This window comes from Protopterus annectens, chromosome 4.part1 (assembly GCF_019279795.1).
Source record: "Protopterus annectens isolate FY-2018-M chromosome 4.part1, PAN1.0, whole genome shotgun sequence".
NCBI classification, from domain to species: Eukaryota; Metazoa; Chordata; order Ceratodontiformes; family Protopteridae; genus Protopterus; species Protopterus annectens.
In genome coordinates, this window is record NC_056734.1 from 652,624,765 (window position 1) to 652,637,310 (window position 12,546).

The 12,546-nt window shown below is 39.0% G+C and overlaps 1 protein-coding gene across 1 annotated transcript in view; it reads left to right on the top strand.

Annotated features, from left to right (window-relative positions):
- The first annotated feature begins 265 nt into the window (after positions 1 to 265).
- LOC122801268 (vomeronasal type-2 receptor 26-like) overlaps positions 266 to 12,546 on the top strand; it is a 50,876-nt gene continuing 38,595 nt past the window's right edge. The window contains exons 1-2 of the mRNA XM_044070818.1: positions 266 to 295; positions 3,221 to 3,344. Of these exons, the coding sequence (XP_043926753.1) occupies positions 266 to 295; positions 3,221 to 3,344 (154 nt within the window). The remainder of the gene's footprint in view (positions 296 to 3,220; positions 3,345 to 12,546) is intronic.

Genomic DNA, 12,546 nt, shown 5'->3' on the forward strand with positions numbered 1-12,546 from the left:
ATCCTCTTGGAGGATGTCCGCATCACTAGGGGGATTGATGACAGTGCCCAGCTTGCAGTCATCTGCAAACTTGGTCAGCCATAGCCCACTTGTTTTGGTCTGCACCTCAGAAAAGTATATCCTGAATACCGAACCCTGGGGTACGCTGCTCATTACAGGTCTGCTGTTTGAGGTGGCTTCCCTTATTTTGACTTGGTGGGTTCTATCAGTGAGCCAGTTAGCTACCCATCTGGTAACATGCAGCTACATGGCATACAAATAGGACATGGCAAGTTATCATTTAGAAATTGGACAGGTGAAATTCTTGGTTACAGCCAGGGCATCCCACAGGGCTCTGTCCTATGCCCATACTTGTTTAAAGTGTATCTTTCAGATCAGTATTTCTCATCTGAGGTGTTCTGCAGTCTATATGCAGATGACTTGAAAATTGGTTAACTGATTCCAATTCCAAGTGTTATAGATAGTGCAAATGAACTTGACTAAACTGACTGGACAAAGGAGAATAATATGCTGAGAAATGCATCACAAACTAAGTATATGTGATTTGGTAGGCATAAATTGAAAAGTGAATATTTCATATAGCACACAGTAATGGAAACTGTTGATTAATTTAAGGACCTGGATAGAGAGGTAGATCCAGCTTTGAGTTTTTCTAATCATATCAGCCAACTGGCTAATGGTATTTGTAAAACTACGGGTTGTATAAAAAGGTTTATAAAGTCTAGGAAATCAGACATGATGAAGTCATTGTTTTTTAGCTACATCTGACTCAAACTTGAGTATGGAATAATATGGAAATCTTATAAGACAATAATTTTGAGTAAACTGGAAAGAGTACTGCAGAAATATACAAAGGGTATCCATGGATGTGAATATTTAAGTTATTTATGAAAAAAACTGCAATATTTGAACTTGTACAATGTCTCATAAACATATTTAAGAGAAGACCTTAATCAGTTATATTGGGCATTTAGAGACATCCACCTCTGAGAATGTTTGGGTTATCAAAAAGTAGTAGAGAATCATCAGACAACCTATGTAGAAGGTTCTATAGGAATGAGAAGTGTACTAATTGGTTCTCTGAGAGAGCAGCTGATACATGGAACAGCCTGTCAAATTACATTAAACAAGCACTAGTTTAGATATTTTTTAAAAACTGTCTGAACACTTATTAAGGGAACATCTGTTTTGATATATTGACAGGCTAGAAGGACATTAATGCCTGTGCTTGAAACATTTGTATGTATATGTATGTATCTTGTGATGCATGTAAATGCCCAAATAGCTGACTTTTTTGAAAAAAAAAAAAAGCTCAGGTTTGATTGGAGGAGGAAAAGCAGCCAGATATTTACCATTCAAGGAAGGTCATTTGGCAGATTAAGTGAAGCAGTAAGAACTCATATAATGTAGTTCCTGGACACATATTTAGTAACTGCATGTGTTTCCCTAAGTTGTAATAGTTTTATTATTTGTCTATGCATGATCACCGGCAGCCTTTTTAATGTACAGCAACGTATTTCTTCTACTGGAATACTGTGAAGTTCTTGTCTCTCCTTTTTTTTCAGAGCACAGCCTTTCCACATAGCAGATAATGAATAATAAGGTCCCACATATTTATGAAACAGATCAATGTGACTTTGTCAACTGACAAAATGGTTAAATAGCTAAACGTCAAGCCATAAACATCAACAAAAGGAACACTGAAATTGGAAATTGAATGGGAACTATTATCTGAGACTGGGGAACAGCTAGGGTGTAATCTCAGAGTTGGTGTATATAGTTAATAGGGGGTGTGAGGCTTGCAGGGGGCTTCACCATATTTGTGCTGTTTTTCATTATTTTTGGCATGTTGTTTGGTCAGTTAATAAAGTGGCATAGATCCTTTAGACATTAGTATATCATGTGCAATCCTTGCAAATAAATACATTTTCAAATGTGTCAGCCTTGCATTTTTAATGAGCAGCAGTTTGTTATCATGTACCTTTAAGATGTTCTAGCTGAATATAAGGACCCAGAACAGCCCACTGTATAACCTGCTTTTACAAGAGGCAGTGGCACCAACGATCAGATTATTAACATCCTCTGAATAATAAAGAAAGCAAGTTCAAGAAAAATATTTACTTCTACTATATCGGCTGTTCTAAAGTCTTTGCATGCATTCATAATTTTCAACTGTCCAGAATTTTGCCTCCTATGTTTCTTCTTTTTCTCATAAAATTTGTCTTTTTCTAGCACATTTATTGAGGACTTAAAGTCAATGAATAATGGCAGATGTCTGAGTTTCACATTTCACGTTTCAAAAATGCATGCTCATGCACAGTTTGCGATTTTATCAACTTTTCTGAGTTTGTACAAGCAATATTTAAAATCTATCCCTGGTATTATGCCTTTGTCCTACAATTATATTTAGTTTTTTCCATGATTTCGTTTGTTAAGAAACTGAGGGTTATGCATGGACTACAATAAACGTTCACACATTTTTAGAGAAAGAGGGATAATAGGCTACTCTGTTTACCTGTAAAAGAAACTGTATGCTGAACAAGAATCAACAGCAGGAACTGAATATAAATTAACTGGCTGATTCAAGTTTGGGAAAGATGGGCTACAAGGCTTTACGTTGTCACTATATTTATTTAATTTGTACAACTAGCTTCTTCTATACTTCTATAAGGAGCGTCATCACTCTTAAAATTGTAAGAGGGGATGAAAGTGTTATAAAACAAGGAAGCAACTACATCACATATTTAAAGACTGTATAAATGGCTACATTGTGTATTTTAAGAGAAGATCACCAAATCTACCTGCAGCAATGCAAGCGGTGTAACAACTGTCAAAATACTGGCAATCATCACATGCCTATAAACAAGGAACGAACAATGATTTTTCATTGTCTGTACAACAATGTATGAACTCACTTATTAATAGTTTAAGGCACTTGATTATGCAGGTTTTAACACCATAACGAATACTGAAAAGTTAGAGTTGCTTCCTTATTATAGTGGGATGCATGTCCTAAATACACTTGGTTCAGAAGTCCTGCCTCCTAACAAAAATCATCTTACTTGCCTTTTTCCTTATTTCCTGCACATGATTTCACTATCCATTTCAATCTACTTGTAGACCAGTTCACTTTATGTAGTAGCAATATTTCGACATTTATATTAATTACTAATTGTCCATTACATATGAAGAAAACTGTATTTGAACTCTCTTTCAACAGATCCCATACTCAGTCTGCAGTGAATTCTGCCCTCCTGGATTTAGAAAAGCCATCCGTAGGGGAGAGCCAGTCTGTTGCTTTGACTGTATTCCTTGTCCAAAGGGGGAGATTACCAATGAATCTGGTAAGCAATGGTTATGACTGAACATATTTTAGCTCTCCTGAATGATTTTAGAAATTTGAAGTATACAGTATGACAGTCTGGTACAGTAAGCTGAATTATTTAATCATATGTGAGTTCTTACTATTGAATCATCCATTCATCAAAAAGATTGCCAATTCATCAAAATGATCAACAAAGGACTCAGAAGCAAAATCAAATCTTCTAAAAGCAATTATGAATTGAAAATTGCTACCTACACTAAGGATTACCACAAGCTCTTTTTTTCAGCTATGTCAGAAACATTAGATTAACACCCACAAATGCGTGGAGTTAGTATATAACAACACTTACTCAACCTCTGAGGACGCAGCCAACATACTAATAGACAGATTCACCTCAAGCCTTACTCCCCTGTCCCCCCTAACCTTTCAAAACATATTTACATACCCTACACAATGCCTTCTGATCACTTCCAAGCAAGTCTTGAGTGATCTTTCCAATGCTATTATTACTGGCTCCATAGGTCATGATATTGTGCCATGCTGCCTTCATGTCAACACCAGTCCCATAGACCTGATATTAAACCTATTCAATATCAGCCTCTCTTCTGGATAAGTACCTCGCATGTGGAGAACTGCTGTAGTCATCCCTCTCACCAAGGGGACACCCACTACTAATCCTGGAAACTGGAAACCTCTAAGCCCCACCAGCCTTATCTATTAAGCTGTGGGATTAATCAATATTGAACTTATTAACAAGGACATAGGTAATCTACAAGTCTTGCACCTATGCCAATTTGGATTTGTTAAAGGCAAATTTGCTTACTGAGCCTGGTCAGTAATGCATTAGAAACAGGCAAATTGGTTCATATTGCCTGCCTTGCAATGACCCAGCCCTTTGATATCATGCTACATTTTGGCATTATCAATAAGCTAATCAAACTAAATGTAAACCCATATGTTATCTAATAGTTAGCAATTTACTTATTAACTGAACCCAGTCTATTACTGTTGCAGGCATTGAATTGCCTAGTTACCAGCAGTGACCTTCCAAGGATCAGTCCTAGGATGACTTATTTTTTGTATTTACTTCTCTGATGTCAATGCCAACATCAAGGGCCTATGGCTGACCACATTTGCTGAAGTCTGTAAATATGAAGCTGTCTTAAACTCCCCACCTGGCCCTCAGATTTTCCATGATAGCCTATCACACATCAAGAAGTGGTGCTTGGAATACAGAATTAAACTAAATTCCAAAAATGCAGCACCATGTCCTTTGGTAAACTTGAGTATCTGTGCACTGATCACATAGATGAAATCCCCCTAAAAAATTGACTGAGTCATTAGGGACCTTTGCACTTTCATTGACAATGAGGTATCCTTTGATCATCATGTATTTACTAACATTAGACAATCCATTTATCTACCCAGAGTGATCACAAGGGGTATATTGCCTAGGTCTAAGAAAGTTGTCATTCCTTTGTACGACACTCTCATCAGGCACATAGTACAGCATAATGCTCCCTTTGGAATGTACTTGTTTAAGGATATAAGCTAGCTAGAGAGAGAGAGAGAGAGAGAGAGACCACAGGGTTTCCTATCTAAGAAAATCAAGGGCATGTCTTCCCAGAATTACCCAGACAGCCTTAGACTGATCTCCCCTCTTTTCTGTTTCCTACAGATTCTTGATAGGGGGTATTTTGATAGCCAATAGAGTCTTCAAGAATCCTGCATATCAAACTCTCTGTACATTTAGAAAACAAATAATACTGTAAACACCTGCTCAAGGGAGCTGAATTTCCACAGAAGCATGAACAGGGCATGCAGGTGAGATAAATATCTTTCACAAAGAATCCCTCCTTTATGGAGTAGACTTCCCTTACATGTAAAGCAAAGTAGCTCAATGCCCTCTTTAACTCCAACCTGGGCTGATGGATGAGCAGTCATAAATACACCTCTGGTTTTCTCCCTTAAAAACATCACAAATACATGTGATAATTAGTTATTAATTATTCACATTGACGAGTAACATAATTTGGAATGCTGTAGCTAGGCTACAAATGGTCTATATATACAACAGATGGACTTTAACCAGAACCTGCAGTAGCCACCCTTTGTTATTACATCAGCTGCCACTTCAGCCCACTTCCCATTCCTCAATTCCATATATTCTCCGCAGCCCATTAGGGGAGCTTGACCAATCTTGACTATATTCAGAATAATTTTATTTTCATCTTCAGCATAATTTGCTTTCCACTTTCTCCAAACACTGCATATAAACAGTTTTAAATCATTTCAAATTAATGTATCATCCCAAGTATTACATTATATCACTTAAAGGAAATTTACATATTATTCCTTTGAGATCTCCCACCCAGGCAGCCTGACACTCAACTAGTGTGTGTGCCATATGTCAGACTTATTCTGCACACACAGAACATAGGGCATAAAATGGATGTATGGATGCACCTACCCAGAACTTATTTGCTGCCATTTTGAACACCATTACTGGTGGTTGGTCTGAATGCATTGTTACTGTACTGAATACTTAGCTGCCAGATAAGTGCCCTGTTGGGGTTGTTTTTTTTTTTCTTGGTCTTGTAATTTATTTTGCTGCCTAGATCTTATGTCATCCAAGACTGGAAAATGTCAGTGTGGGAGGCAGTTATCCCATAATGATTGTCTCAAACAGTGTCTTTTTTGTTTTGGTGCTTCCCACAACCAGATGTCTTGTAGCATTTTTAAGGTGTTTGTACCTAATATGCTCAAAAGCTGTTTATCTTCCCTGGTCATTTATCTTGAAATCCAGTTTCTTAAACAGTTAGAGCAGGGTACCTGAAATCCTTTAACGCCAATATACTGCTGCTAGTTAAGAAGAAGTTCAAGAAGTCTTGGCCAGATTCTTTAGGTGTCCAGCCTCTGCTGAACATCCCTGTAGAACTGGGTAATAGCTCTGTAGTTTGTTCAGCATCTACATCGGACTCCTCTGCTGTGACCACATCAGAGGCTGACATGGATCCGTCTTTTTGCATGTCCGCTGAAGTTTTGCAGGCATCTGCTCTGGATGTTGAGTAGAATTGCAATTGATTATCTTGAGGATTGTAGATGAATTCTGCAGATTTTGTCAGGGAGGTTTTGGGTTCTCTTATTAAATCTCGCCAAGGTTCAGAACCTCTGGTATTTGTTAGGGCTGACATCGCTTTTAACAAAAGACAAAAAATTAAACATGCTTTAGTTCATTCTAAGGATCCTCAAAGGGAGTTTACTCAGGGCTGGCTTTCTGCCCTGATGTCCCTAAAGCCTCTCAAGGGATTTTCATACCTGTTCCTCCTTGGACTTCTACCACTTTTAAATGGCTTAGGGAACCAGATTATTCAGATGTGGACTCAGTGTCTGCTGAAGGGTTATTATCCTATTCTTCACAGATGCCTTCACCTTTGGCTTATGGTTCTGATGGAGAGGAGTCTGTTAGCCTTGAGTATCCTTTTCAGGAATTGTCCTTTGGGGACACAATTGCTAGGATGATGGAATACTTTAAGTGGGATTCTTCTCAAGTGTCTGATATTCAGATAAGATATTATGAGTTGCTTCAGGTGGATACTCCTAAACCATCAGCAGTTCCTCCTGTGCTTTCATTGCTGCTTCCAAGTCTCCTGATATTCAGCCTCCTGCTTCTAAGAAGCCTGATAGGTTTTATAAGATTCCAAAGGATTGTCAATCATTGTCTCTCTCTAAAACACCTAAACTGGCTTTAATTACCCCACCAGCTTCTTCTCTCTCAGCTCCAGATCATCCATTCTATCCTATACCAGCCTTCCTACTGCCCAGCATTATCCCCTCTCATCTCCCATTATTCTCCCTCCAGACCTCTCCAAAGCTCAAACCAAGACCTACTACAAATCTATAAATCTAAGTCTAAATCTGGATGCAACATATACAGCTATCACCCCACTATTGCCTGGAATAGGCTCCCACTAGAAATAAGGACCCTTACACATCCTAAACAATTTAAGACAGCCACCAAAGAGTACTTTGAATGTCACTGGTCCTGACACTGCACTCTCCCTCCTTAACATCCCCTACTTCTCATACCTTAATCTACTTTCTGCCCTTAACTCACTCTTCTCACTAGCTCGCTCTAATTTTACTCGACCACTCTTTATACTGTCTTCTAAAATCTATTAAGCAAATTGCCTTAGAGAAACATTCTATTGTAATTGTCTTGTCTTCATGCAACTACATCATGATAAAACTGGGTTTTGTAACCACTTACCCCAAAAACTATACTCATCTTAATGACATATTTCTTTTTATACATCTTGAATAATTATGCTATACTCCTGACTAGTGACACTGAATAACATTGTATTGCTACTTAATACCTTGTAATAATTCTGTAACATTGCTGTTTAATGCTAATTTATAATGAAAATTGTGTAATATGTTGGAGCTTTTCTCCCCGGGCTTCCGCTGAAAAAGGGCTCTTCAGCTCAGTCGGACAATTCCAGTCAACAAATGTAAAATAAATAAATAAATTTAAATATCTTTCTGCTGATCCTGCTGTGGTGTCAATAAATTCTAACAGACCTGCTAAGCGTTTGCCCTCTTCTAGACGTTTGCCTTCCGATAAGGATAGTAGGGCAATGGAGAGGATTGGTAAGAAAGTTCACACTGCTTCTACTTTGGCCTTTAGGGCTGTTAATTATCAGACTTACATAACCAGGGATGCTCTGGCCTTGAAAACTGAGGCTTGTCAGGTTATTTTAGACCTCCCTGGTTCTGAAAGCCAGTCCTCTGCCTTATCTATTTTTAGGTTTGCTTCTCATGTGGCTCATCACTCTAATAGCTGTAGCAATGCTGCTGCCTCTTCCAGGACTGAGGTTTTTGGGTCTGTCATGAGGGACTGTTCTTGGCTTCATCTCCAGTCTCTGCCTGAGGACATTAAGACCAAGTTGTTGGATGCTCCTTTGGATGATACTTGTTTTGGGACTGCTGCTGCTAAAATTTTTAAGTCTCTTCATAAGAAAGGCAAATCCTTGCAGGACCTTAAACATATTTTCATCTCACACTTCAGACTCTTGTTTTTTTTTTTCTATCATCCAACAAAGTTGCCCTTTTTTTTTCTCTCTCTCTATCTCCTTTTTCATGGATTTCTCAACCTCCTCTAGAACATCTTCCTCATTTCCTGGATGTTCTAGGGTCCCTACCAAACCAAGGAACCATTCAACCTGTCACCCCTTCTCAAGTGGGAAGAGGTTTTATTCCAGGATGTCCTGGTTTGTCAAAATGAGGAATCTTAGAGAGCTATTCTGGATGTCTCCTAGCTCAACACCTTTCTCAAGGTCCCTTCTTTTTAGATGCTTAATCTTCATACTCTGTTTCCCTTTTACTACCCCAGGTTTTTCTGGTGTCTTTTTATCTGAAAGATGCTTACTTTCATATCCCTGTTCAGCCCCATTTCAGGAAGTGTTTATGTTTCACTGTGTTTTCCTTTCATTTTCAGTCCTCTGCTTTGCATTTTGGCCTCTCTACTGCTCCAAGGATACTCATAAAATGCCTAGCTCGTGTGATTGCTTTCTGCAGGCTCCAGGGAAATCAGACTTTCCTTTAACTAGATGACCCATTGCTTCAAGCACCTTGTCCCAGTTGCCTGTTACAGGATCTGGAATTCACCATTACTCTTCCTCAAAGTCTGGGGTTCACTATCAATTTTAAAAAGTCTTTCCTAACGCCCTCTCAGGATCATGTGTATCTGATATGCAAAATTCAAACAGTGCCAATGTTGGCCTTTCTTCTACCTCCGAAAGTTTTATCATTGACAGTCTTCTTTCAGTCTCTTCTTCCTCTGACTATCATGCCAGCCAGGGAGCTTCATGGCTTCTTCTATTCCAATGTTCCTTCTTGCCAGACTGCATATGTGGAAGTGTCAGTGGTACCTCAAGTCAGTTTGGTTGCAGCATTGTTATCCTCTGGATTTCAGTGTACCTCACCATCCCTGTCTAAAGAATTAACTGAAGTGTTAGATTTGACAATTTGCTCTCAACACCAGCCAGCCATTTCAGCCTCCAATCCCTTCTCAATAACTATTCACTCATGCCTCAAAAATGGGATGGGGGCTCTTTTGGGTCACCTGAAAGTTCAGGGTCTTTGCCCCCCCATCAGAAATCAGGCCATATCAACATCAAAGTGATGAGAGCTCTGATCCTGGACTTTCAAGCTTTCCATCTTATGTTCTCTCCAGGCCCCTTGAAGGTGTACACAGACAACATTACAATGATGTGGTACATCAATAAGCAGGGAGGCACAAAATCTTACCTTCTCTGCAGGATGCTCTTCAGGCTTGGGAGATGGCTGTCAGTTATCAGGTAACTCTTCAGGCAGTATACACTCCTTCAGAGCACAATCTAGTGGCAGACTTTCTGAGCAGGTCCAAAACACAGGATCAGAAATAGATGCTTCACAGAGATGTGTTTCTGGACATTGTCCATTAGTTGGGTTTTCCTCAGGTAGATATTTTGCCTCCTTTCTGAATTGGCAGCTTCCTCTCTTCTGTTCTAGAGTGCCATGCTTTCTGCTGTGGAAGACGGTTGCCCTTTTTTTCCTTGGAAGGGGATGTTTCTTTATGCTTTCCCTTCTTTTCTTCTGCTTTCAAGAGTACTGCAGAAGATTCATCTGGACTCCCAAAAATCTTGCTAGTGACTCCCTTTTGGCCACGACAGCACTGGTTCTCACTCTTAATGCATCTGGCCAGGGGCAATCACCACAGTTTACCTCACTGGTTGGATCCCCTCACACAGGACACGGGTTTTCTCATCCATCCTCACTTGTCCAGTATTCAGCTGACACTGTGCTTGATAGGGTTTTGATAACTGTAAGGCATCTCTTTTCTGATGATGTCCTCAAGGATTTACAGGAAGCAAGGAAACCCTCAACCAGAAAATCGTATATGTCCAAATGGAAAAGGTTTTCTGTCTGATGCCATGCACATAACCAGGACCCTTTTAAAGTGGGGATCCATCTCATCCTCCTTTTTTTCTCAAGTCTGGCATGGCCTATTCTTCTGTGAAGATCAATTTGACAGTCATTTTTGTTTGTCTGCTCTTTAATTCTCCTTTGGCTTCTTGTTTTGAGGTCGAACAATTTCTTAAAGGTGTCCTGCACATTAGGCTTCCAAGGAAACCTATTCCTCTTCCTTAGGACCTTAATTTTGTTTTGGAAAAATTGATTTAGGCTCATTTTGAGCCTGCAAATTTTGCTCTTTGGAAATTGTATCTGGAAGATGTTTTTGTTGCAGACTCTTACTTCTAATTGGAGGCTTTCTGAGTCCCAGGCCCATATAGCCATTCCTTCTTTTTTTTTTCACAGTGGCAGGGTGTTCCTTCATACTAATTATTCTTTTATGCCCAAGGTAGTAAATGAGTTATCCTTGAATCAATCTGTACAACTGCCGTCCTTTTTCCCTTCTTGTCAGTCTGCTAGTAAAAGGGTCCTGCATACCTTGGATTTGCACAGACAGTTCAGGTACTATTTGGAGAAAACTAAGGCCATTTGTAAGTCTGATCAGCCTTTTGTTTCCCTTTGTCTCATGACATTGGGTTTGGCTGATTCTAAGCAAACCATCTCCTCCTAGATATCTAAGGCTATTTTCTTTTGTTATATTTTTCATGGCAAATCACTGTCTACATCTGTTAAAGCTCATTCAACTAGGGCTGTTGCCTTTTCTGCTGCCTTCTTCAAGGGGTTGGACACCAATTCCATCCTTGTAGCTGCTACTTAGTTTTCAGCGCATACATTTACTAAGTATTATAACTTGGATATGTTTTCTAGGGCCGGAGCAGATTTTGCCAAAATCATTTTATATGTGTTTGCTGAGGGCTCCTCTCAGCCTTCCACATCCCATTCTATTTCTTGAACTTTTTTACTTTCCCTTCCACTTAGAATATTGCAACAGTGATATAGAGGAACATAATACACTTGTGTAAAATCTTTCCATAACAGCAGCTGTCCTTCTTTTCACTGTTGCAGTATTTGCTCCCTCCCTCCAGCCCCGTCTTGTCTGTTCTGTTTTTTTTTTTTTTTTGAGGTTCCTTTCTGGGTGTGGGTTTCCCCTTTTTCTTCTTTTTCATTCTGGATGTGCATGGACTCTGTCCTACAGAGACGGTTCTCTTTTGAGGCAATACAATTTTGGGTAGATGTGTCCCTACATCCCTTTTGTGCACGTCGTTCTATATGTGTGTGATGTACGGCGCATACACGTTAGGGTTGCCACCTTTTCAAATGCCCAAAGTGGGACACTTTTTATACAAACGTCAGATTTTGCAAGGCAAAACATACCCACAGCCAGTACAAAGGACAGAACTTCACTTTTTTGCCTACATAAATGCTTATTCTTGTAGCATTTTAGTTGCTTATTCTGTTTCTTATAACATTTAGGTGTTTCAGAAACAGAATAACTGTTTTATGCAACTATTACAATAAATACAGGAAATACGTTTGTCCTAATATCTCAGGACATTTGCTATTTTTTCAATTTTTATGCAGGACACAATTGCCCAAAGAGGGACTGTCCCTCGCAAAGTGGGACAGGTGGTAACCCTAATACACGTTCTTTAGGCTTTTGTATAATGGCCAGGAGTTGGGCTGTCCTGGGCAGGAAATCCCTTCTATTTAGAAAACTGAAACAGTGAAGAGAAGAATATCTACTGTTATGGTAAGATTTTACACAGCTGTTCTTTCTGTAGCCTATGCTGTGTATTACACATAAATGTTGTGTTTCTGTAGTGGTAATCAAGCATGAAGATTTCTGCAGCAAATTATATGTATATTAGTATACCAGTGTAACTGATCGGTCATTCACTCCATATGAGCTTAGTAATTCTAGTTGTTAATTTCAGCCATAGGACAATGCTGCATCTCTGAGCAGTTTCACAGAAAATAATTTTCTAAAATCATACCTGAAATAAAAAATGTGTTAATCTTGTACAGTCTCCCAAAAAGTATAAACAATAATATTATGTGTCACACAAAGCTATGTATTATTGTAGTGCTGTCATTCAAACTCACAGTCCGGATTTTATAACTGTCAGTACTGACTGACTTTATAGACAATTTTAAAAACTTTTCTGTATAACTGATGAAAGTTGTCACAAGGCTAAGTGATGCTGGAGGGCAACAAACAGAGACATTAAATATTCAAAACAAGACAAGCAGTGGTAAGCTTCCTG